At 40.9% G+C, this 25,499-nt stretch overlaps 1 protein-coding gene across 2 annotated transcripts in view; it reads left to right on the forward strand.

The window, feature by feature from the left end:
• Positions 1 to 25,499, forward strand: part of LOC100485787 (glycerol-3-phosphate acyltransferase 3) — a 56,141-nt gene that overhangs the window by 3,288 nt on the left and 27,354 nt on the right. The window contains exons 1-2 of one of the 2 annotated variants that reach the window (XM_002939586.5): positions 6,959 to 7,227; positions 11,037 to 11,103. In XM_002939586.5, coding sequence (XP_002939632.2) covers positions 7,084 to 7,227; positions 11,037 to 11,103 — 211 coding nt within the window. In that variant the 5' untranslated portion in view covers positions 6,959 to 7,083. Of the gene's footprint in view, positions 1 to 6,958; positions 7,228 to 11,036; positions 11,104 to 25,499 lie in introns of those variants that run through there. The other variant, XM_031903462.1, reaches the window with a different exon arrangement.

Below are 25,499 nucleotides of genomic sequence, written 5' to 3' on the forward strand. Positions count from 1 at the left end.
TTATAGGCAAATAGGGGGGGTTCTTTTTTCCCATAAAAACAGTCAACGCACCAGAGGTTACCCCTTTAGATTAGAGGAACGGAGCTTCCATTTGAAGCAGGGTAGGTGGTTTTTCACGTGAGGGCAGTGAGGTTGGGGAATGCCCTTCCTAGAGATGTGGTAATGGCAGATTCTGTTAATGCCTTTAAGAGGGGCCTGGATGAGTTTTTGAACAATCAGAATATCCAAGGCTATTGTGATACTAATATCTACAGTTAGTATTAGTGGTTGTATATATAGTTTATGTATGTGAGTGTATAGATTGGTAGGTGTGTGGGTGCTGGGTTTACTTGGATGGGTTGAACTTGATGGACTCTTTGATGGTCTTTTTTCAACCCTATGTAACTCTGAAACCCGTGTGGTCCTGGGGATTTGTGGTGGGGGATATATTTTAATATAAATAATACTTCCTTTACTGAAACCTCTTTGTTAAGTTCTGTTAGATCTTCTGTCGTTGCTGTGGGTAGTTTACAGTCCTGAAAGAATTATGTGAGTTGGGAGGCATATTTGTCTGGTCGGGATTGGTCATTAGGGAACAGATTGTATAGTGAAGTATAGTAGCTGTAAAAAGTTGAGCTAATTTGCTAGTAGTGTATGCGCTTTGTTTCCAAACTGGTAATATTTCCTCCTAGACCAGATCAGTGTTTTTTTCTGCTGCAGAATGTTTGAGGAGGTTTCATAGCCTTGTTATCTCTTGCAAAGTAGTGTTTGTTGGAGCTGAGTGGTAGGAGGCCTCTAACTTCCCTAGTTTGGCTTCTGTTGTGTGTTTCTCTTGCAGCCTAGACTGTTTTCTTATTGTGGTAAGTGAGATAAGGTGGCCCTGTATAGTGGTCTTATGGGCCTTCCAGGTGAGGACCCTAGATAGAACCTTTGTTAAGGTCAAAGTATTCTTTAATTAATTCCCGTATTGTTTCTTGGGTGTTTGGTTCATGTAGGATGGTTTCGTTCAACCTCCAGTGAGATTGTTTGGGTATATAAGGAGTTAGGGAAATGTGGAGGGTTATAGGGGCATGGTCTGACCAGGAAAAGGGGCATATTGTGATATATATATAGAGTATTTAGGCAGTTGGGGGAGACAAAAAATAGTCTAGTCTCATTGAGGTAGAGTGGGGTGATGAATAGAAGGTATACCTTCTCTCTTTCAGATGGCCTAAGCGCCATATAACAAACAATGCATGTGACCTGATCAGTGCTCAGAATTGCGTAGCTTTCCGGGGGCTGATGAAAGCTGCTGTGGAGGTGTGTGCCTGTCTAGATTTTCTAAGGTTAAAGTCTCCTCCTGTTATCATAATTGGTGAAACAAGTGTTTTGTGGATCAAATGTATCTGTTTGGCATTTGGGACATATATGTTCAATAATGTAATTGGCGTGCCAACATAGGAGCATTGTAGTATCAAGTAGTGGCTTTTGGGGTTGGCTATTTGTTTAGTAACTGTTAGGGGGCAATCTTTGTGGATTATTGTTATAACTCTGGCTTTTTTGCTAGGGCCACATGCTTGGTAAAATTGAGATTAGAGTTTATTGTTGCCCAAAGTCTTATAGTGTGACTCTTGAATCATAGCCAGAGAGCCAAGGTTCTTTTTCTGGGGCTATTTAGCCCTTTCATGTTGAGTGAGACTAAACAAAGCATTGTGGATAGACATTAATGTAAGCCAGTCCTAATGCCCCCAAAGGTCTTAAGGAAGAGTAAGGCTCATATGTTGGAACTGATATGCAAACATAATTTTCATCAAAATCACCATAACATAGTAAAGTAGCTGGGGTTGTTTGAAGTGCTTTATTGATGAAGCGCACCGTTTTAGAGATAAATCCTGCTTTAGTTGCATTCCCTTTCGGATGATACAGTTTGGATCTTAAAAGAGAGAGAAATCAAGCTATAGTTTTGTCCCAGAAGTGTGGCGATGTCCCTGTATGGGCTGTTAGTAATGGATAGTTCCATCTTTCATGCTCAGTCTTTAGTCGGTGAGGGAGGCGTGTGGATGAGTTACGTTTTTGCGTTACTTGCTGAGTTGAGACCAAACAGGTGAGGCCTCTGGAGGAGAAGGGAAAGACTGAACTTAGTCCAAAGTGCCGGCTGTAAACCAAAGGCCTTTACTGGTAGCAAAAAAAAGAGAAAAAGCAAGAAAAAACTCAATAGTAAAACGAAAAATTGTTTAACCGTTAGTGTTACCTGAGCTCCGGTAACGGTGGACACTGTTGGTATACCACTATCAAATACCAGTGTCAGGGAAGGCGTCAGGAGGGTCTGACTTTTCTGCGTATCGAACAATACTCAGTCCGCATTTAGGCATATTAGGTGAAGCAACATGGGGGTTAACCTCTTGGGAAACCATGGGCCGTCCTGTAGAATAGGCTGTGGAGGGTCCGGTGAAGTAGGGGGCTTGGATCTTTGTGATGGAGTAGGAGAAGGCCTTGAAATTCGGGGGCTCACCATTTCCCACTCTGGGGCCATTTTTGGTTGGTGGTTTTTCGGTGCATTGCGGATGTCCTTTAATGGGAATAGGGACCGGAGATACTGTCTTATGTTCTTAGGGAGTATGTTTTCTGGAATCCTAATTTTCAGGTTCTGTCTATGGTTTCTATTTTCAAGATCTTCACAGAGTGTCTTTAGTTGAGTCAGCTCCTCTTGTAAGGTAAGCTGATCTTTCTCAAAGGCATTGTGTCTCAGAATGAGATTGTCTGAGATTGTCTCTAGCTTGTCCACTCTCTGTCCCAGAGAGTGTATATCATTTTTAATTTCTTGTACTACTGCTTTAACTACTCACCATGGTGGAGGAGAGCGAGTCCTGCAGTGTGGAGAGTTGCTGTGTGAGGATGTCCACTGTAACTGGTTGTTCATTTTCCTCTCCTTGTGGTGAAGATGGCGCTGATATGCGTTCTGCTGTATGTATCTGGGAGAAGGCGCTCATCTCTGACTCGCGGCCTAGATCTGGCTTGCCGTTGCCATCTTGGGTCTTGTGCTGTTTGTCTAGCGATGTAGATTTGTGAAGGTACGGGGACACTGTACTAGCTGATTCTAGCTGATTCGTAAGTAAGGGTTCCCATCTGTGTTTTTTTTTACCATTAGAGCACCTAGCCACCAATGCTTTTTTTTAACCATTAGGACCACTGGGAGTGGGGCCCAGATAATATTTGTTGTACGGGTCACCATGATTGTGTTGGTACCTCTGCTTGCAGTTTCCTCTACTAAAGTACTGCAGCACTGCTCAGGAAACTGTTTCTTTTGGATGCCATTTTTTACAATGCTGCAACCAGTTTTTTTGTGATAAATATTATTCTGGGGGCTTAAGCAATTTAGCTTTTATAGAAGAATTACCTATCTAGGCTCAAGATCAAATCTGAATAAACCCTTATCCTAAATCGCTCCTTGCTACAGGAATCTCATTGTGTTCCTACGGGTGATGGCATACATGGAGATTAGTTGCATGAAAAATCTGCTCAAATGCTGAAAATGCTTTCCCACCAGCAATAATGTAAATTACCTGTGGGAAAACCTTTGCAAGGAAACTTCAGGCCTCATCAGAAAACAGAAACAATCCACGTTTTTTCATTTACATTATTGTCAGTGGAAAATATTTTCAGGGAAAGAGAATCGCTCCTTTGTGAACCCAATGATGCCAGAATTCTGGGGAAAAAGCATGGCAATTGCACTCAAAATTGCACTTTGCTCACTTCAATTGCAGAAGTACAAGTGCGCTTAGGTCTTCCTGCAAAGGCTTATTTTTCTTATGGTATTTATGGTAAGTATTTATGGTTATAGTTTGCACCCATCAGTTGTGTCAAAATAAACATATTCTTCATTGACATATTTTTTATTAACACCAATCTGGCCCATATAATTTTTGAATGGTATTTCATTTTCAAAGTTGCAACTTTTTATAAGAAGAGCGTTAATACTTAGGGCTAAATTCCACGAGTGCTTTTGATCAGATTTTGTGGGTCAAATTTAATCTGATCCACCATCCAACACCACATAACACCATGCAAAATCTTAGATTTTGATTGATCCTACAATGTCAGAAGTTTTTTTTAGGTTCATGTATCTACAGGGTGGGCCATTTATATGGATACACCTTAATAAAATGGGAATGGTTGGTGATATTAACTTCCTGTTTGTGGAACATTAGTATATGTGAGGGGGAAAACTTTTCAAGATGGGTGGTGACCATGGTGGCCATTTTGAAATCGGCCATTTTGGATCCAACTTTTGTTTTTTCAATAGGAAGAGGGTCATGTGACACATCAAACTTATTGGGACTTTCACAAGAAAAACAATGGTGTGCTTGTTTTTAACGTAACTTTATATATATATATATATCTATATATATATATATATATATATATATATATATATATATAAAGTTACTATATATATATTTGTATATAACTATATATACAAATAACTTACAAACCATTACAAATATATTGCAAAGCTGCTTAGAATTTAGTTTTCTTTTATTTGGCAAAAAAACATATTCTGGGTTGTCTTGTCCTTTAAAGACAAGTCATAATCTATTAAGCACACTATTAAATAGTACTACTATTGCTGTGCAAAAATGCTCTATTTCTGGCTTGCCTAATGAAAGATTTACAGAGATACACTTACTACAAACTACATACTTGTTTCAGTGAACGGCGCCGCCATCTTTAAAAAGGGATGCCCATACCCTTTCCCTCACCATCTGTACTGCTCATGCATCCCCAACATTCTGTGTCTTTCTCCAGCTCACAAACCAACTGCCCGCCCCCCCCCCCCGCTCCCCGCACATGTGCAGAACCCACCCCCCCACTCCGCTCTGCTCTCCAATCCCCGCACCTTTGGAGTCTATCCGCCCCCCCCGCCCCGCTCTACTCCAATCCCTGTCTTTGTACACCGGTATCAACAACACCCCCCCACCCCCCCCGTCTGCTCCACACCTGCCGGCAGACACACACCAATGCAGAAACATCCCCCAACCCCCCCCACCCCCCACTCCGCTATGCTCTGCTCTCCAATCCCCGCACCTTTGGAGTCTCCCCGCTCCCCCACCCCCCCACCAGCACTCGCCTGTCAGGCTGCTTCCTCTTTAAATGGCCTGGCTGACCGCTGCATGCGCTATTTATATAGCGCGTTGCTATAGCAACTGGACACTTGACGCTTTTGGAAGGGGAGTGCGCCTGCTTGTGCTGAAGAGGGACATGTGCGCATGCACCACCTACAGTCCTGGTCGTAGGGTCGTTGCAGGAGCGATGCATTATGGGAATCTTCTTTACCGAGCTCAGCGTTTTCTTTTCCTGTTTGGCTTCTGATCATCTGAACGATGGCAATTTGGGGAGACTTAAGGGCACTATTGAGACAACTGAAGGTAAGCCTACACCTTGAGATTAACTCTTTGGTAGCCTTTCCTTCTCCTTTAAAGATACCAATGCAATTAATGACATATTCTTTTTTTAAGAAATATATTCACCTTATATATCACCTTAGTAATAAAAGAACTATTATATTTACATATAATCATTAACTGCTGTACAAAAGTATTTCAAGTTAAAGCCTTTATTTTAGCATTTTCCAGCCATTTCAGAAAAGCATTATAATCCTTTAGAAGACTTCAGGAATGCTGAAAAATCAATAGCGTCATCCACATTATTACATTACCAGAGCAAAGTTCAACTAATATTGGGCCTGCACACATCATAAGGGCAAAGAACACTGTGCAGGGTTGCCAGGTCTAGTTTTCAAGACAAGCATACTTGCATGACTAATGTGCCCCGCCCCCTGTGCCCAGTACATGCAGGCTGTGGTTTAACATGTGCTGGCCCCAGTTTACAGTAAAACTATATCACTGGGCAGTTGTATAACTGAATATACAGGCCTAGGAGAAAAATCTTATTAGAAAATACAAGCATCAAACAAATGGTATAATCAGAACATGGCATTAACCCCAGACATGCCAGTAACACTGAAATGCAGAATAGGAGTCATTAACCCCAGAGATGCTAGTGTACAGATTTGGGCATTCTGTAAGAGCTATCATAGGTTTGAACTTTAAAAGCCCATCAGTTTTTTTATAGCATGGTTTTTTTATGCTGCCACGGTTAATCTGAAACTGCGATACCCAGAATACTATGGGACTGGGCAGTGTAGAACGCAGCTCCCCATTCTGCTCCTCCAGGCAGCAGTAGCTGTCCAACCCTTTCTGTCCCAACCTGTCAGCGCTACCACTAACTTCTAGCTTCAGTCTGTCTATAACTCATTCACTAGTATTACTGGGTAATATGACTGTGGGGCTGGCAAATATTCCTGTGACTGAGTCCCTTTTCAGTATTGCAATGTTAACTGGTCTGAGGTTAATGCTAAACTTTGAATCTATGCATGCAAGTGAATTTACTGGCACATATGGGGTTAATGAAATATGATGAATTCATTTTGTAAATTGCAATGTTATTGGCATGTCTAGGATGTTTGCACAACTCTGAATCAGTTTCTTGGATGCGTGTATTTAGATTTTTTCCTGGCACAATATCCAGTATTAAAAGCACCTAGTAAATGCTGGGTAATGTTATTTTACACTAAACTGGGACCAACAGTCCAAGTTGAAGTAAAACTACAATAATCTGCATGTACCCTGCACAGTGGGCAGGAGATGTCAGTTAACCTAATATGCAATTTTCCCTGAATATTTATAGGGTGGATGTCACTGGAGAGCAGGCACTGGGCATGGTAGTTGATTACAGGTTTTAGGCTAAAAGAAGGTGTATTTTCATATATATTCTTTTAGATTTAGTTTTACTGCCCATATTGGGTATTTTTGAGCTACTTTTGAAATGGCTTTTGGCAGGTTTTCTGACTTCGGCGTGTTTTGAAAATTAGACCTGTCAAGCCTTGCTGCTGTACACCGGGGAGGAAAGAGTTGGATTAGGTGGAGGAGGGGAGGAGGGAGTGCCCTGGTAGACTATAGGAAGTCCATGCCTTGTCTGCAAAGTGTGTTTTCCTTGCTTTGACGAATTAAAGATCAGAGGAAAGGAGGCATAGAGGAGTTTGTATGGGAATTGCCTGGTATAGCAATGGAGGACTTAAAGACTGCTGCTTATAATATACTAACAATATGGCTTACACTGGTTGTTGTTCTCATCTTGTTGCCGTCAATGTTTGGCGTCTCCCTGGGGATCTCTGAAGTGTATATGAAGATCCTAGTGAAAGTTTTAGAGGTAAATTCTGTTCAATTTGGTGGAAGTGTGGGTTTAAGGATCTGGCCTCATCTGTTTAGTGTGATTAACTTTTCTTTTGGGTTGGAGTGTCTCTGAATATAAATACATTTTCTACATACTTTAAAGTCTACCTGCTGTTTTTTTTACCATTTGTTTTTAGTGATACACTTGACTAATTACCTTTTTAGTTGAGGAGTCAAAGTACGTCACAGTAGGATGTGCTAGCACCTTTGCTGTCTTTTAATTATACCAAGGCATTTATTAACCTTAATAGCAACATGAATGTTGTGTATTTAGTTTACAGAAAACATTTCTATGCTGTATATCACAGTCACTGCTAAACAGTAAAACATTTGGAAATCTCTTCAGTATTCAGCCCAGCCATGTTAAACCCAGCCAAGTTAAACTAATGACGCCCCTCCCTTGTTATCGGAGTAAATCGGTGCAAATGTGTAAATTAATTAGTCAAATACAACTTGAAAAGTCAAACACAATCCTATTTCAAAGTCTAAATAATTTGGTTATAACCCATGTTATTCTTAAAAATATATGATCTGTAATCTAAATTCTACTCGGTATATTTTTACTTTGGAAAGTGAGGTTCAATTAGGACTTGTAGAAACTGTGCAATTATCTTTTAATTATGGCATGATACTTTAGTTTAACCTGTGCAAACAACTATACCATTTGTAGTGAGTTTGTAGTATTATCTCTAAGCAATTTACTGACTGGTCAGACATTAAGGATTTAGATCCCTGTGGGTCCTAACTCATTAAAATGCCTTTTGTGGAAAGAAAACCCTACCTGGTATTTTTCAATATATCTTTTTTTTTATTTATCTGCCTGACCAATATTTGGTCAGGCAGATATCAATCAGTGAGGTTTAAAAGTTCCTTCTGGGCGAGAACTGCAATGGCCTGCGTTTCCATTGCTGTGATCACAAGGGCCAAACGATTGGATTGACCCGATATCACCAGGTCGGCATATTGGGGAAAAAAGATGCTTGTGAATCTCTAGCTGTATTGGTAGCGTAAGTCTTCTTGCACGTGTGTGTGTTATTGCGCAGAAAGGAGGAGGGGGCATGACTTCCTGTGATTGCTGTTCCTAGACAACTCAACAAATCCCAGTCTCATCTGTATTTATTCTGTTAGGGATGTGGCACATTGGGAGATTAGTTGCTGTGATAAATCTTTGCTATTACGGGTGTCTAATCTCCCCGAAATGCCATGCAGAAGAGCGAACAGCTGCAGGTACCTGAGGGGCCCAGGGTTGGCAGGAGCAACGGCAGCAAGAGCGGGAATCCTGATTTAGGGGCCTTCTATGCTGGGTACATTGTGAATACAACTGAGGTGTGATTAACTCTGCTTTTTGCAGATCTGTGAATTATAAGCACAACATATTGCTAATTCAAGGCTTAAAAGTATGTATGTTATCTTTAAACTGCACATGTGAAACTGTCACTGCCTTAGCAGCTTCTGTTTAAATTATGCATGTGATATTGGTATAGCAGAGACTTACTGAAATATATCTGTGTATTTAGGAATAGTTTTTATGGGACCATAACTTCCTTGAGACCCCCAAATCCAGTTTTACGCTGTTTGAGCTCTTGTTTTTATTTCTTGCACCTAATGGGAATAAGATTTGTATGATTTGTTTCCCTGCTGCCTGAAAATACCAATGGCAAGTTCTGCACCTTTTCTCCCATCTGTACTGCTGTGTGTAGGCAGGTGCACAGAGAACACAGGGAGAATTAAAAATATTTACAAATACCTGATAAACTAGTAGTACTACTCGGTAATGTGACTGTCATGTACTCCTGTGGTTGATTGTTAAATTACAGCTGCTGTGGGTGTGAACCATGGCATATGCTGAATAGTCAATAAGTGCCCAAAAAATACAGGATACCCTAAATTTGTAATAAACTGCGTGTACTGGTCACAGTGGATAGGACACCTCTGTCATCCAGGTATGCATAGAATATTGAAGGGGTCGGGCTTGGCTAGTGGCTAGAGAACATGTAGTTTCACATGTATATTTTAGATTTTGTTTTACTGCACAAATTGGGCTATTTTTGAAATGGAGTTTGGCTTGTTTTATGTAGTCGGCAAAGTGAGAAACCCTGCATGTAATTGCAGTAACAAAGGCGGGGGGGTCAACATAAATAGAATTATGACCAGATATCTTTCAGACAGGCCGTTGGTAGGGTTCTATACACAGGCCAATGAGTTCCATCTCCCGTCTCGAAGGCCAAATTAGCAGCTTATGTCAGCTTGTTTATGGTCCCCTTGGCATTATTTTTGTAAATAGCGCTTGGGAGAGTAATGTCAAATCAGTGACTGGCTGGGGATGCTAAGATTTGTAATGCTCAGCAGATATTTCAGTTGTCTTCTTTAGATTTAAAAGCCAAGCCAGAAATATAAATTGTTCAGTCTTACAGCATATAAAAGTCACAAGAATAATTTTTATGGTTCCGTTTGGCAAGACGTGACTACATGTCACCAGATATGTGGCAGGCATTTTTTTCCCCAAATATTTGTTTCTGTGGATTTAAATTGACCCACATGGCTCTGTGTAATAAGAATAGATTAAAACAGTTCAAAGGTGCACCTACCTTCATTTTATTCTATGGGGGATTTTGGATGTGTGAGAATGTAATTTTTATTTCTAATTAAAATGGAAACCGGTTTCTTTTTTCCTGCATGGGAAAGACATCAGCTGCCTTCTGATGATTGGTTATATGCTAAGGATCTGAATGCCTGCCCCCCCCCCCCCCTTCCCCCATTTAAAAGTTGTTATTGGGCTGGCTTTAGATTGACAAGAAAAATTGCTGGCTTTCTCTTTACAGAGAAAAAGGGATTAATTAAAAAAATATTTGCTTTAAGATTGCCTTCTTGTATGTCAGTGCTTTCTGCATACCTGGTTTCTGGATAAGAGATCCTGTACATATTTTGAATTAAGTTAGATTATAGGTCCCTGGTAAGGCCTCACCTTGAGTATGCGGTGCAGTTTTGGGCTCCAGTCCTTAAGAAGGATATTAATGAGCTGGAGAGAGTGCAGAGACGTGCAACTAAACTGGTAAAGGGGATGGAAGATTTAAGCTATGAGGTTAGACTGTCGAGGTTGGGGTTGTTTTCTCTGGAAAAGAGGCGCTTGCGAGGGGACATGATTACTCTGTACAAGTACATTAGAGGGGATTATAGGCAGATGGGGGATGTTCTTTTTTCCCATAAAAACAATCAACGCACCAGAGGCCACCCCTATAGATTAGAGGAACAGAGCTTCCATTTGAAGCAGCGTAGGTGGTTTTTCACGGTGAGGGCAGTGAGGCTGTGGAATGCCCTTCCTAGTGATGTGGTAATGGCAGACTCTGTTAATGCCTTTAAGAGGGGCCTGGATGAGTTTTTGAACAATCAGAATATCCAAGGCTATTGTGATACTAATATCTACAGTTAGTATTAGTGGTTGTATATATAGTTTATGTATGTGAGTGTATAGATTGGTAAGTATAGGTTGTGTGCTGGGTTTACTCGGAACTTGATGGACAATGGTCTTTTTTCAACCCTATGTAACTATGTAACAATGTAAATGCCTGCCTATAGTTGTTTAGGATAGCCATATACTGGTAGCCCTCTGGGTTGAAATAGTTATGCTTAACTACTACAGGTAAAGGCATTTAGTTTACCGTAATTACACCTGACTCTCTCAAGTAAATAGTTATTAAGGCCTAAAACTGGATTATATTTTCCCACAGTTTTTAGTTTCATGCTTTTACATCCTTGTTTGATATACTGTTTTTCTTTGTATTTAAGTGGGCCACTTTAAGGATTCAGAAAGGATTTAAAGATAAGGAGAAACTCCATGTCTCTGCATCCAATGGTAAGGAATAAAATAAAGATATTGTCTGTACAGGTATGGGACCTCTTATCCAGAATGCTCGGGACCTGGGGTTCTCCAGATAAGGAATTATTCTGTAATTTGGATCTCCGTACTGTTAACCTAATCCATTAGGATTATTCTGCCTTCAATAAGGTTTAATTATATCTTAGTTAACCTCAAGTACAAGGTACTGTTTTATAATTACAGAGAAAAAGGATATAATTTTTAAAAATTAGAATTATTTACTTATAAAGGAGTCTATGGGAGATGGCCTTTCCGTAATTCGGAAATTTCTGGATAATGGGTTTCCGGATAACAGACCCCATACCTGTACTTGAAGCTTCAGTGTGTGTATATAAGTATGCATGCATGCACACCAAAGAATGTAAAAAATAATTAGCAAAACACATATTCCGTAACAAGTACAATGGTCTGGTCACTATAGCGTGATCTTTCTTGAGGATCTGTGTATCCACAGGGTTACAGACTGTTCATAGACACAGGTCCATGAATGGTCATGCTGCAGTGACATGTTGGACTTTGCATATTATTATTAACATTTATTTATAAAGTGCCAACATATTCCGCAGCGCTGTACAATAAGTGGGTTTCATACATTGGACATACAGAGTAACATATAAAGCAACAATAACTGATACAAGAGGTAAAGCGAGCCCTGCCCAAAAGAGCTTACAATCTACAAGGAGAAAGGGTTGAGACACGGGGTGTGGGAATGGGCAAGATCAGAGTTAAGCAAGGTGAGGGATGTGGCACAGGTTATTGCTTTTAGCACCACACTGAGTTTTTGTCAAATTAGGGTATGCTTCTCTAAATAAATGTGTTTTTAGAGATCTTGTGAAGGCAGAGAGATTGAGAGAAAGTCTGACAGACTGTGGGAGCGAGTTCCAGAGAAGGGGTGCAGCCCTTGCAAAGTCTTGAATGCGGGTGTGTGAGGAGGTAATGAGAGAAGAGTTGAGGAGCAGGTCAGTAGAGGAGCATAACAAGCGGGTCGGTTGGTATCTAGAAATAAGTTCAGAGATGTAGGGTGGGGCAGAGTTATGAACTGCTTTGAATGTAAGAGTCATGAGTTTGAATTTTATCCTGGATGGTAGGGGAAGCCAGTGCAGGGATTGGCAGAGTGGCATGGCAGAGGAGGAGCAGTTGGAGAGGTGTATGAGCCGGGCAGCAGTATTCATTATGGACTGAAGAGGGGACAGTCTCTGAAGGGGAAGGCCAATTAGCAGAGAGTTAGTAGTCCAGGCGAGATATGATAAGAGAGTGAATAAGAATTTTGGCAGCATCTTGGGTGATAAATTATCATATTTTGGAAATATTTCTTAGGTGAACGTGACATGATTTGATAAGTGACTGGAAATGAGGAGTGAAGGACAGGGCAGAATCGAGGATAACCCCAAGGCACCGGGCTTGGGAAGATGGGGTGATGGTAGAATTGTTGACTGCAATAGCTACCTTGGGAACAATGTGGGTGTTGAATGGGGGAAAGAGAATCAGTTTAGTCTTAGAGAGGTTTAATTTAAGGTAATGTTGGGGCATCCAAGTGGAGATAGCGGACAGGCAGGAAGAGACACAAGTTTAGTCAGCGTAGAAGTGGTACTGAAAGCCAAAAGAATTGATTAGTTTGCCAAGTGAGGAGGTATAGAGAGAAAATAGTAGGGGGCCCAGGACAGAGCCTTGAGGAACCCCCAACAGAAAGAGGCATTGTAAGAGACACTGAAGGATCGATTTGTGAGATAAGATGAAAACCAGTATAGGGCAGTGTCACAAAGGCCAAGAGAGCGGAGAGACTGGAGGAGAAGAGGGTGATCTACTGTGTCAAAAGCAGATGAGAGATTGATTAAATATTTTTGATTTGCCAAGACCTGTTAGATAATAATATGATTCCATTACCCAAAAAGGCATCCCATTCCCAGCCTGTAAACTATTGGCCTGTTATTCTGACATCAGTGGTAGGAAAGCTTTTGGAAGGGGTAGTAAGGGATAAGATACATTGCAAATCGCAATACTATAAGTTTGTGCAAGCATGATTTTATATCTTGCCAGAATAATTTAACTGCCTTTTATGAGGAGATGTAGAGCAAACAGTTAGCACAACCCACTGAATATCTTCACTGCAGTGCACGTTCCCCACTCATCATTTTCCACTGGAACTCGAAAGGGAATAAACTGTAGATGGCAGGCACTTCTTGTAATCTGAAAAATCCTTTATTGCTCACTTCAGGGTATTACAGCAACATTTCGGACTGTATAAGGCTCTTTGTCAAGCTCCTTTTATAAGAAGATGAGCAGGAACCTGGATGCTGGGAGTAGATGTCATCTATTGGACCTTTTCTAAAGCATTTGTTACAATACCGCACAGAAAGTTAATGAAAAAATTGAGGAATATTGGCCTAGAACTTAATATTTGTAATTGGATAGAAAACTGGCTGAAGGATAGATTACAAAGTGTGGTGGTAAATAAGAGGAAAATTCTATCCAACTTACCGTAATTTTCTTTTCCTGGACTGACGCATGGCAGTGGGCACTAATGGGTTAACCCCCTCGCAATGCGGACTGACAGGAAGACCCGTACAAAAAGAATCTTCCCTCCCCTACCTCATCTCATTCAGTGTCCGAGCTCCGGACTAGTAGCAAACAGGGAGGGAAAATATACCCACTGCCATGCTTCAGTCCAGGAAAAAAAACTACGGTAAGTTGGATAGAATTTTCCTCTTTTCCTGTCCTTCCGCATGGCAGTGGGCACTAATGGGACATGCCCCAGCAGTAACTACAAAGCCGGGAGTGAGTTTGCTAAATTTATTAGGTTAACAAGAAGAAGAAAAGACTTTATGTCCTAAAGAAGCCTTTTCGGCTGCAAAGACATCCAACTTATAGAAACGACAAAAAGTCAACACTGAAGACCATGCAGCAGTGGTGCAAATCTCCTCTGAAGTAGCCTGAGCTGTGAATGCCCATGACGTTGCCACTGCTCTGGTAGAGTGAGCCTTAACGGGAGGAGCCTGCAAAGCTCTGAGCTGATAAGCCTTCGTGATACAGTGGGTAATCCACCTTGCAATCTTACGCTTTGAGGCCTGATTACCAATAGCTGATCCTTTGAAGAGCAGGAGAAGACTATCACACTTCTTGAACTCCTCTGTTCTGTTCAAATAAATTGAGATGCATTTTACCAGGTCTAAATTTTCCTCTTCATTAGAGGGATTGGGAAAAAATGCTGGCAAAACAACCTCCTTACTAGCATGAAAAGAGGATACGACTTTTGGAAGGAATTTCTCTGATAGTCGTAGCACCACCTTGTCCTGCTGTATCTAGAGATATGGATCACTCCTCAGCAGTGCTTAGATTTCCACCACTCTTCTTGCTGATGTCACCGCAATGAGGAAGGCTGTCTTCATTGACAATAGCTCTAGGGGAATAGACTCTAGCAGCTCAAATGGCGGTTCCGCCAATGCCTGAAGTTTAAGTCCCAGGACGGCACAACAGGCCCAACCTGTGGCTTCAGTCTTTTCACCCCTTGTAGAAATCTAGACACCAGCGGCTGGTCAGCCCACTTAAGTCAGTGCTGACAGAGCTGATACTTGCACCTTCAGAGTGGCCAAACTAAGGTCTTTTTCCAAACCTGATTGAAGAAAGTTGACCACTGCTGATTTAGAAGGCGAAGAGAAGGAGACTACAGACTGCGCACGCCAGTCCCTGAACTTCTCCCAAACTCTGTGATAAGCATGTTCAGTTGACGGCTTCCTAGATGCCAGTAGTGTATGGACAGAGAAATCCACCAGGCCTAGTCTTGTCAGTTCTTGCCACTCAAAAGCCACCCCGTCAAAGCCCAGCTGTGAGGGTTTGAGCGCCACATTTTGCCTTGCGTCAGAATTCCCTGATAGTATGGCAATCTGACTGGCTTGGCTATTGCCATCGAGAACAGCTGTGTGAACCAAGGCCTCCTCGGCCACCATGGTAACACTGCTATGAGTGTAGCCCGATCTGCTCGGATCTTCTCCAGTACTTTGGGAATAAGCGACTGCCAACCCCTGGAGTGATCGTTTGAACCCGTACAGGGCCTGAAGCACCGCACTCAGCTCCCTGAAGTTGGACGACCATGTCACTGCCTCCGGAAGCCAATACCCCTGCACCGTCAGCTGACCAGTATGGACTCCCCGACCAAGGCTGCTGGCATCCGTGGTCACTATTTCCCACAACAGGCTCTTGATTGGTCTGCCTTGTACCAAGTTCCCCAGGTTCAACCACCAGGTCAGGCAGGACAATAATTTGAGCCTGGTGTCCCCTTCTCCATTGTCTCAAGAACTCGAACTATAAAGGGTGAAGGTGGACCATCAGAGTCTCCATTTTGAACGACTTCACCTTTAGAAATGTGTTCAAATACCTGAGGTCCAGGATAGCCCAAAATTCTCCCGGTGTTTTTCTTCTGAGGAACAGAGGAGAGTAGATTTCTTGTCTTCTTTGATTTGTCAGTACTACTGAAATCACTTTTTTTAATATGAGGTCTGATATGATGTTTGCCATTCCTGACTGTGCTTCTGCAATTTTGGGCATACTCGATACTCGAAACACATTTTTGCATGGTTTCTTTACGAACTCTAAGTGGTAGCCTTTAGAAATCACATCCGACACCCATCTGTCTAATGTGGTACCTGCCCAGACAGCCTGAAACTGGAACCATCTTGCCCCCACTGGCGGCTGCTGGGTTCCGACACCATCAGAAGGATTTGGATTTATCCTGCTTGGAGTCCTTCTTGCCCTGATTCTGCACCCAACTCCATCAAAAGGGCTGTCTACCATAGGCCCTTCCAGGCCTGTAAGCCTTCGCTTCCTTAAAGGACTGCCTATCAGTCCTGCCAGGCTGACGCTTCTCCCTTTGTTCTTGCGGCAGAAAAGAACTTTTGCCCGCTAAAGCCTTCGATATAATACTGTCCAATTTAGGACCGAAGAGCAAATCGCCTAGAACACTAGTGAATGGACATTTGAAGCTGATCTAAATATTTAGCAATCTAGAATGCCATGTAATTAAATGGTGGGCCTGTGCAGATTCATTCCTCAGCTGATGAAAGGGACATAAATATGTAAAGAAAGCAGACCCTGCGGGGGGGGGGAATGTACCTAAAAAAACATATTCTTTTGATTAGTCTATCTCAGTGTTCTATTTATTGTTGTTAGATTTTTTTCTTCTGATTTTCCTATATAAACTAAATTAAATAATCTAGTTCCCAGGATCAATGACTTTTGCAACTGTAAGCCCAATCATTGTGAGGTTGAATTTCTTTTTCTTTTTATGCCTTCTAACTAATGTACACATTCAGCAATGATTGCAGCAACTGCTTTGACTTTATTTCAGATAAAAGAACTCTGTGGTATATAGACAGCAGTACAGTCTGTTTCTGTGCTCCCTGTTTTACCTTGATAGTTTTTGATTTTATGTAAATGTCAGTCCTCCAAGCAAATTGACAATAAACGGACCATTGTGCATATTGCACATTGGTCCTGTAGGTGTATAGTCCTTTCTGTAGCTAATTACCCATTATTATCACAATTATTGGTATTATATAAAAGATTTTAGACCGATAAAAGATTACACATGGAACAAAGGGCAAGTTATGTAATATTGCTAATCATGAAAAAAATACACATTGACCTTTAAAGTAATTTTGTGTAATAGGAATATAGCTTGCCTTTTAAAAAGTAAAGGTGGCCTTAAAAAATGGCCCAAAAAATGAATGTATGTAAACTTCTTAGCACTGTTGCATTATTTTCTATTTAAGTGGTTTCTAAGATGAGTAATTTCAGACATGTTTATCCCTTTCACTTCCAGAGGGTTTGACAGCTTTGGATACTTTTATTACTGTGCTCTTTCTCTGGGTGGGCATATCTTGGTGGGAAGAAGTGTATTTTGCCAACACTATATTGTTTTTTAGGACAAACCTAAGCTTTATTAACAAATATATATAATTTTCCATAATATAAATACACATACACATCAAACATAATTTATTTCACACACACACAACTGATTTGGAAAGTTCCATGTCTTCTAAACATGTCAATACCAAATATGTATAGTTGATGGAGATTTCTGCAGTATACTACCAAAAACTCCCAGCAGTATACTACCAAATTTCCAAAGCACCTCTCAAGAAATCGGCATGCTTTAAATTGAAGCTCAAAAATTCTACTAACACTAGGTTTATTCCAGGAACCCATTTTTGGAAATGACACATTCTCTGATTCCAAAATGGGTAAATATGTCTTTCTACTCCAATTTACCAAGTGGCAGTGCTTTCCAAAATTTATAAATTTTTGTAAATTCTGAAATTCTTAAAAAATCACCACAAAACAAATTGTGGCTGTGATACAGGCTTTCCAATGATACCAAACAGGGGCTGCCTATACCTGCCAGTTAGGAGGAATGGGTTCTAGGGGACTGGGACATGAGACACCCCTCATGTTTTGTATCATTTTGATCGCCCCCATATGGGTTAAGACAAGCCCCTATTGTCACAATAATATTGGGTACTGGCAAGTACCAATATTATATGACCAGAAACGGGCAGGAGAAGTACAGCTCTACAGGGGAGGTCCTGTGACACGCTTCTGGGCACTCCCTCCTCATGAATACAGTAATGAAGGAGGGTCCCAGCAGTAGGATAAAAAGGGTACAGACCCAGGTACCAGTTAACTCATATTTTGGGGCATCCATGTTCTTTTGGATTGTGAGTTCACTGTTTCTAACTCCGGCCTCAGGAGGGCACAAGATCCCGGTAACGTTTCTCTGTGTTTTTATCTTCTTTTATTTGACTGTTTTGCATGTATATGTCTCTTTTGTAACATCTTTTTAATGCACTGTTTACCCTTGTAATATTAAATATAAAATGTAATAAGTTCTGTCCTTTGGCTCTATATCAATTCCCACATACCTTGTATGACTGGTCAGGCCTAGAGGTGTACTAACTGCTTGGCTGTGTGTATGCGAATTAGCTAGTGGACTGTCAGTAGGACAGTGTGTATGTAAATTAACCGTGGCTGCTGATGTGTGTGTGTGTGTGTGGAAGTAGTAATACTATCCCTCACTGCAGTAGGAAGTTGGTGTATGATATATTTGGGTAATTAGGTTTCTATCGCCTGTTAATGATAGATGGTGGCAGCGAATAGTTGTATTTGGGGCGGTGGTTTGTTTGGGGGTGCTTGATGTTAGTCTAACCTGTGCGAAAGGTGACTGAGTGTAAACCCCCTTGTACCCCGTCCCGGTGTCAGGCGCGTCTTGGAGTAGCGCTTCCCTGACAACATAGTACTGCTTTTATGATACAAGATTGCATTTTCATTACTTACACACAGAATCCAGCATCAGTATTCTGTGCAGCCAGACAAAATGTTTATTTAGCCCCCTCTTCCTGCCGCTGTGTACCTGTGCCAACAGGCAGACACAAAAAAATCTCCAGCTCAATTGTCTTTGGTGTGAAACTGCAGTGTAAACCACACCGGTGCTCATCCCAGTTTTCAGGACAACCTGTGCTTTCTGAATCTACTTGCTACATGTGGCATTTTTACACACACACAAACATGCAATTTACATGATGGGCGAAAAACGGCAAACAATGCAGGACAGTGGAGTTTTGGCTGAAAAACTTTCCATGGGTATTGATTCCACATGTGGCCGAAATACGCTGCATTTTAAAGATGGCACCAGCAGTTCTTATGAGAATGTGTCACTGTATCATTATGTTGAACATGGTACCCTATCAAGTTTTCAACGTCATTACATTTACATAATTATGCCAATGTATGCAATGCATCATAGGGAATGAAATGTTACTGATGATCACAATGGAGTATTGGAAAGTTAATAAAAATACCTGACTGAAATCAACTGTTTTTGTGCAACTCTATTTCTGTAACAACATATACAGCGGTAAAACTACAGAAGGCACAGACCCCAAATTCACAGGGGGCCCACAGGACAGAGCAAGGGGGGGGGGGGTTGCAGGTGACCTGTGATGCATTCAGAATACCTGATATATAATACCTGATTTATTTTTATTTTTTTAAACAGGGGATAGGTTTTATCATCCACATACAGGTATAGACTTTCCTGCACTTCTCATAATGTAGTATATATCATCAAATGCCCTTGGTGGCTTATTTACTGTGGCAAGACCCGCACACAATTGAGAAAGAGAGAGAATTAGACCCTTAACCTTATGAGGCTTAAAAAGATGGCAAACAAGATATTTCTACAACTGCTGGCACAAATTTGGGTTCAGACTAAGAATTCTGCTTCTTCTTTCAGGTACATACCATACATACATACATATTGACTGCATTCCAGATCCATCACGGGATGTTAATGTTAATAGTTTTTTTTTTTTTTGCAAAGGGTCACATTCTGGGCATACAAACTGAACTGCTTTTTGTGAGGGGATTTGTCCTGGATTAAAGACACACAATTTGGATATTACTTATTGGATTATTTATATTGAATTACATTTATGGATTTTGATACATTAAAAGTATGTAATGTGCGATCAGGGCTGGAACCATGTGTAGGCAGAAGAGGCACCCACCTAGGGAGCAATGCTGGGGGGGGGGCACCAGGCAAGTGGAGGATGCAGAGGTGAGCTGGCCAGCCTGCTTGTCTAGGGTGCCCTATTGGCTTGGCCCCCCTTCTGTGTGTGATATATGCACAGGGGATTAGAATTATTTGGTGTTTTTTGGTGATTTTTATATGTATACTCATATGGTAACTAGTGAATAGGCATAGTAATAATGGGGGCCCCACTTAGAACTGGTAATTATAATGATTTTTTTAGGATTAATTGCACAGTGATGCATGTTAAATATCTTCATGTCAAGCTGAAAATTGTGCAGCTAAAGTGTGTGTTTCACAGCCCAAGGTAGTTAACACTAAAGCAGACATTCAGGTGCAGCAATGGTTAAATAGAGTGAAACTGACAATAAGAGTCAAAAGCTCTCGTGCCTTTGTTCAGTGGTTTAAAGAAGTGACTGTAAAGTGTCTAGAAAGTTTTCCAATACAGAGTGTTGTAGCTGCACTTATTAAACTGCTGGAAATTCTCAAAGTTCCCACTAAAGCTGTGGTAAAAGAGGCTGAAAGGAGTAATTAGCCTGATTAGGTAAAATACATTGAAATGTTAAAAGGGATGTATGGTCAACTGGCCAAGGCTTTTAAAGAGAAAGAAAGCCAGCTTGAAGAGTCTCAAACAGAAGGTGTGACACTTAAAGAGATGCACTCTATAAGAATTCTTGATATGGAAAAAGAGATTCAATTTGTCAGGACAGTGACACACGCGGAGATTAGTCACCGCAACAAATTTTCGTTGTTGCAGGCGACTAATCTCCCCGCAATGCCATCCCACCAACTAGAATGTAAATCACCGGTGGGGTAGCATACATGGCGACCACAATTTGCCGAAGTCGCCCAAAGTTTCCTCTCAAGGCAACTTTGGGGACTTCGGCAAATCGCGGCGCTGCGTATGCCATCCCACTGCGATTTACATTTTAGCCAGTGGGATGACATTGCGAAGAAATTAGTAGCCCGTGACAACGAAGATTTGTTGCGTGCGACTAATCTCCCTGTGTGTCACTGCCCTAAAGGAGAGTCTTGCTTCAGAGGCTGAGAGAAATGAACTGAAGTCAGAACAGAAATATAAAGTTGAAAGCTACAGAAGGAGGTTGCTGATCTGACCAGAAGGCTTGCTGAGGCCTGAAACCTTTTTAAAGAAACTGCTGAGAAAGAGCATACATATGAGCAAAAGTGTACATTGTTAGACCAAGCAAATACAGCACTGCACATACACTGTAAATTTGCAAAGGCAATGTACAGAGCTGGTTGATACCAAGAATATATTGGCTGAGAGAGAGAAGAGTCTGCTGGAGACACAGCTGTGTGATTGCAAAGCCCAGAAAGAGGATCTAAAGCAGTGCGATGGAGCAGCTTCAGGTCAAACTGAGTCAATCACACTGAGGACAAGTTCTTGTGGGGTCAGAACTTTGATGTAACAGTTGAGAGAGATTCTCTGCGGTATGCTGCAGGATCAAGAATTGCAGGAGGAGCAACAAGAGACTCCAAGAGATGGAGTCTTTAAAATTGGGTTGAAAAGACAGTCCAGTTTGTCATGTGCAGCCAGGTAGTACTCATCCTGTGGATTCTGATGACCATAGTCTTGATGCTGTAAGACTTCAGCTAAAGGTTTAATATTGTGTGACTTACAAAGTCTAATGGGTTCTACACCAAAAGTAAAGCATGCCTGTGAAAATCAAAATTCATCAAACTTCAAACATCAAACTTTTGGGATGTCAGAACGTTATGATAAGGAAGTGGCTACTGCAAAAGAAGAGTTTAGTGTAGCCCTAGGACAGGGATCCCACTTGGTAAAGTGACCCAACAAATAAGTAAAAATGCAAGTTTTCCCTTTAAGTTCTCTATAGTGGGAGATGTAAACAGATCACAGGCATCGCAAAGCAAAACCTTTATGGCTCAATAAAAGTGTTAGTGTCGAGGTTGGTAAGAAAAAACGTGCAAAAAAGCCATCAGGCAAGCTAAAATAGAGATGGAAAGGGATATTGCAGCTAGGAGTAAAAAGAATCCAACATTACTTTTTAATTATTTGAATAGTAAAAAAATGAAGCAAGAAGGGGTGGGACCCTTAATATCACGGGGGGGGTAAGTTGGTTGATGTCTTATTTTTCATCTGTCTATACATCTGAGGAGCCAGCTAATGAAGGCTTTCCTTTTAATATGCCCAGTTCTAGTAATTTAGCTACTGACGCATGGGTTACTCAGGAGGAAATTCAAAAGAGACTTGAACATGTAAAGGTAAACAAAGGTCCAGGACTGGAAGGGTATTAAATGAGCTTAGCGCTGTGACTGCCAAGCCTCTTCACTTAATTTTTCAAGATTCGTTGAGGTCTGGCATGGTGCCGAGAGACTGTCGAATTGCTAATGTGGTGCCGTTATTTAAAAAGGGATCCCGTTCTCAGCCTGAAAACTATAGGCCTGTTAGTCTGACATCAGTAGTAGGAAAGATTTTTGAAGGGGTAATAAGGGATAGGGTACTTGAATACATTGCAGTTCACAATACTATAAGTTTGTGCCAGCATGGTTTTATGCGTAACAGATAGTTGCCTTTTATGAGGAGGTGAGCAGGAACCTCGATGCTGGAATGGCAGTGGATGTAATCTACTTTGCTAAAGCATTTGATACAGAACCGCACAGAAATATTGGCCTAGAACATAATATTTGAAATTGGATAGAAAAACTGGCTAAAGGATAGATTACAAAGAGTTGGTGGTAAATGGGACATTTTCTAATGGGGCCAGTGTTGTTAGTGGAGTACTGCAAGGGTCAGTCCTTGGTCCTTTGCTTTTTAACTTTGTTAATTTGTTTATTAATGACCTGGAGGTGGGCATACAAAGTACTGTTTCTATTTTTGCTGACGATACTAAATTGTGCAAAACTGTAAGTTCCATGCAGGATTCTGCCACTTTGCAGACCGATTTGACAAAATTGGAAAACTGGGCAGCAAAATGGAAAATTTGTTTCAATATTGAAGTGCTAAGATATGCACTTTGGTAGAAATAATAATATAAATCAAGTTATACACTAAATGGTAGTGTGTTGGGGTATCCTTAATTGAGAAGGATCTGGGGATTCTTGTAGATAACAAGTTGTCTAATTCCAGGCAGTGTCATTCAGTGGCTACTAAAGCAAATAAAGTGCTGTCTTGCATAAAAAAAAGGCATTGACTCAAAGGATGAAAACATAATTTTGCCTCTTCATAGGTCTCTGTTAAGGCCTCACCTCGAGTATGCAGTGCTGTTTTGGGCTCCAGCCCTTAAGGCTATTAATGAGCTGGAGAGAGTGCAACCAAACTGATAAAGGGGATGGAAGATTTAAACTGAGGTTAGATTGTCAAGGTTTGGAGTTGTTTTCTCTGGGGAAAAAAGGGGCTTGAGAAGAGGGGACATGATTACTCTGTACATTAGAGTACATAGAGGGGATTATAGGCAGATAGGGGATGTTCTTTGTTTCCATAAAAACGATCAGGGCACCAGAGGCCACCCCATTAGATTAGAGGAATGGAACTTTCATTTGAAGCAGTGTAGGTGGTTTTTCACTGTGAGGGCAGTAAGGTTGTGGAATGCTCTTCCTAGTGATGTTGTAATGGCAGATTCTGTTAATGCCTTTATGAGGGGCACTCATTGATTGAGTGATACTAAAATCTACAGTTAGTATTGATGTTGGTATATATGGTTTATGTATGTGAGATAGGTCAGTATAGGTTTGTATGCACAAAATTTACTTGGAAGGGTTTAACTTGATGGACTCAGCCCTATGTAACTCATCAAATGTGTGACGGTAGTGGCCAGGGGGCAGGATTTATTTTTATGTTTTATGTTTTGTATATTGAAATAGGCACCCCCCCCCCATTAAATAACCCTAAAATGAAGAAAGTGTCTGTTGTGGAACCTGCAAGTTTATACTATATTTATGGAATTGTCAAGGACACAATTAGTCCTCACGGTATCTACTCCTGTCCAAATTAGTTCAGCGAAGTGTGTGGGTGAGCACTGGGAAGAATCACACTGATACCAGGTTCATTACAAAGCTTCTCTGACTTTACTTCATATATTCTTTAGCTTATATATTTGAGCGAGTGCAATAGGCTATAAGCCATGTGTAAAACTGTATACAAGGTTCGCATATCATGTTTCACTAAGAAGCTCATAATTGGTCACTTCCTAATATGGTCCATGGTACGTGTAAGCATCCTCAAGGCATCAGTGACACTTCATCTCATGTGATATCTGTTCTCTTAGTTGTTTTGTCTTTGAGGGGGTTCGATCTTATTTCCACTTTCAGCTACGCATATCTGAGCATATCTAAGCATAACAGGCCTTGAGCAAGGAAAGCAATGTGGGGGACAGAAAAATAGACATTTCATAACAGTGGCTCACAGTACAAATTTATCTAGCCTTGGAGTTTCACAGTATAAGCTTATCTAACCTTAACAGAATAATATGAATTTCATCATTTTCATTATTAACACTTGTTCATTTTATTGCACTTGTAATTTTAATATGTTGCAACATGATGTAATTTTCTGTTGCATGCTTTCACTGTGGGTGTATATATTGTATGGTTGGTTAGAGGCATGGTTGCCTCACGTTGGCTATTCATAAAAATTTATTAGTCATATCTTTACTTCTGCGTGCTGGTCCTCTCTGTAAAAATTATATATATAATCATATTTTAGAGAATTTTTTTCATTACATTTTTTTATTTAATAGAATTTTTTTGCCTCCAGTTAGGAGGAATTATATTTTTTCAAGATAATGGGTTTCTTGATAACTGATCCCATACATGTATGGCGTTGGAGCGGAAATATGATGTGATTGGTGTTGCTGAAACTTGGTTGAATGAGTCTCATGACTGGGCTGTTAATATTGGGGGGTATACATGGTTTCGGAGGGACAGGGGCAATAGAAAAGGAGGGGGAGTGTGTCTGTTCATTAAGCAGGAACTAAAAGCAAATATTAAAGAGGAAGTGATGGGGGTAACAGAGGGAGCTGAATCCTTATGGGTTGAGCTTCTCACAGATAGTAAAGAATCTACCAAACTAATTGTAGGGGTATGCTATAGACCCCCTAATGTAAGTGAAGAGGAGGAGGCCCAGCTCCTGTTGCAAATAGAAAAGGCTGCTAGTTTGGGGCAAGTGATAATAATGGGGGATTTTAATTACCCTGATATTGACTGGGGCAATAGTACTGCCAGGACAGTAAATGGGAACAAGTTTATAAACTTGCTGCATGACAACTTTGTCACAGGTTGTTGGGGAGCCAACCAGGAATCATGCTATACTAGATCTAGTGATCTCTAATGACCCAGAACGTATAGCAAATGTGCAAGTGGTTGAACCCCTGGGTAATAGTGACCATAATGTTATTTCATTTGATGTTTGGTGCAGGAAACAAATTTACACAGGGGCAACAAAGACGCTGAATTTTAGGAAGGCTCCTTAAGGGCAGCGCTTCAGGGCATAGATTGGGGCATTATGTTTTCTGATAAAAACACAGAGCAGAAATGGTTGTCATTTAAAATGATATTAAATCATTACTGTTCTCAATTCATTCCATTAATAAGAAAAAGTAGAAGTGTTAAGAATAAGTCAGAGGGGACAGTAGCTGTGTTTAATGATTATAAACACTGTAACAAGTGTTGTAAAACAGCAATCTGGAAGGCAAAGATAGAAAATGAGGAGCGCATCGCGGCCGAGGCCAAGACTAACCCCCAAAAAGTTTTTTAAGTATATTAATAGTAAAAAGATGCAGGTTGAGGGTGTGGCCCCATTGAGTTA

Source organism: Xenopus tropicalis, chromosome 1 (assembly GCF_000004195.4).
Source record: "Xenopus tropicalis strain Nigerian chromosome 1, UCB_Xtro_10.0, whole genome shotgun sequence".
Lineage (NCBI taxonomy): Eukaryota > Metazoa > Chordata > Amphibia > Anura > Pipidae > Xenopus > Xenopus tropicalis.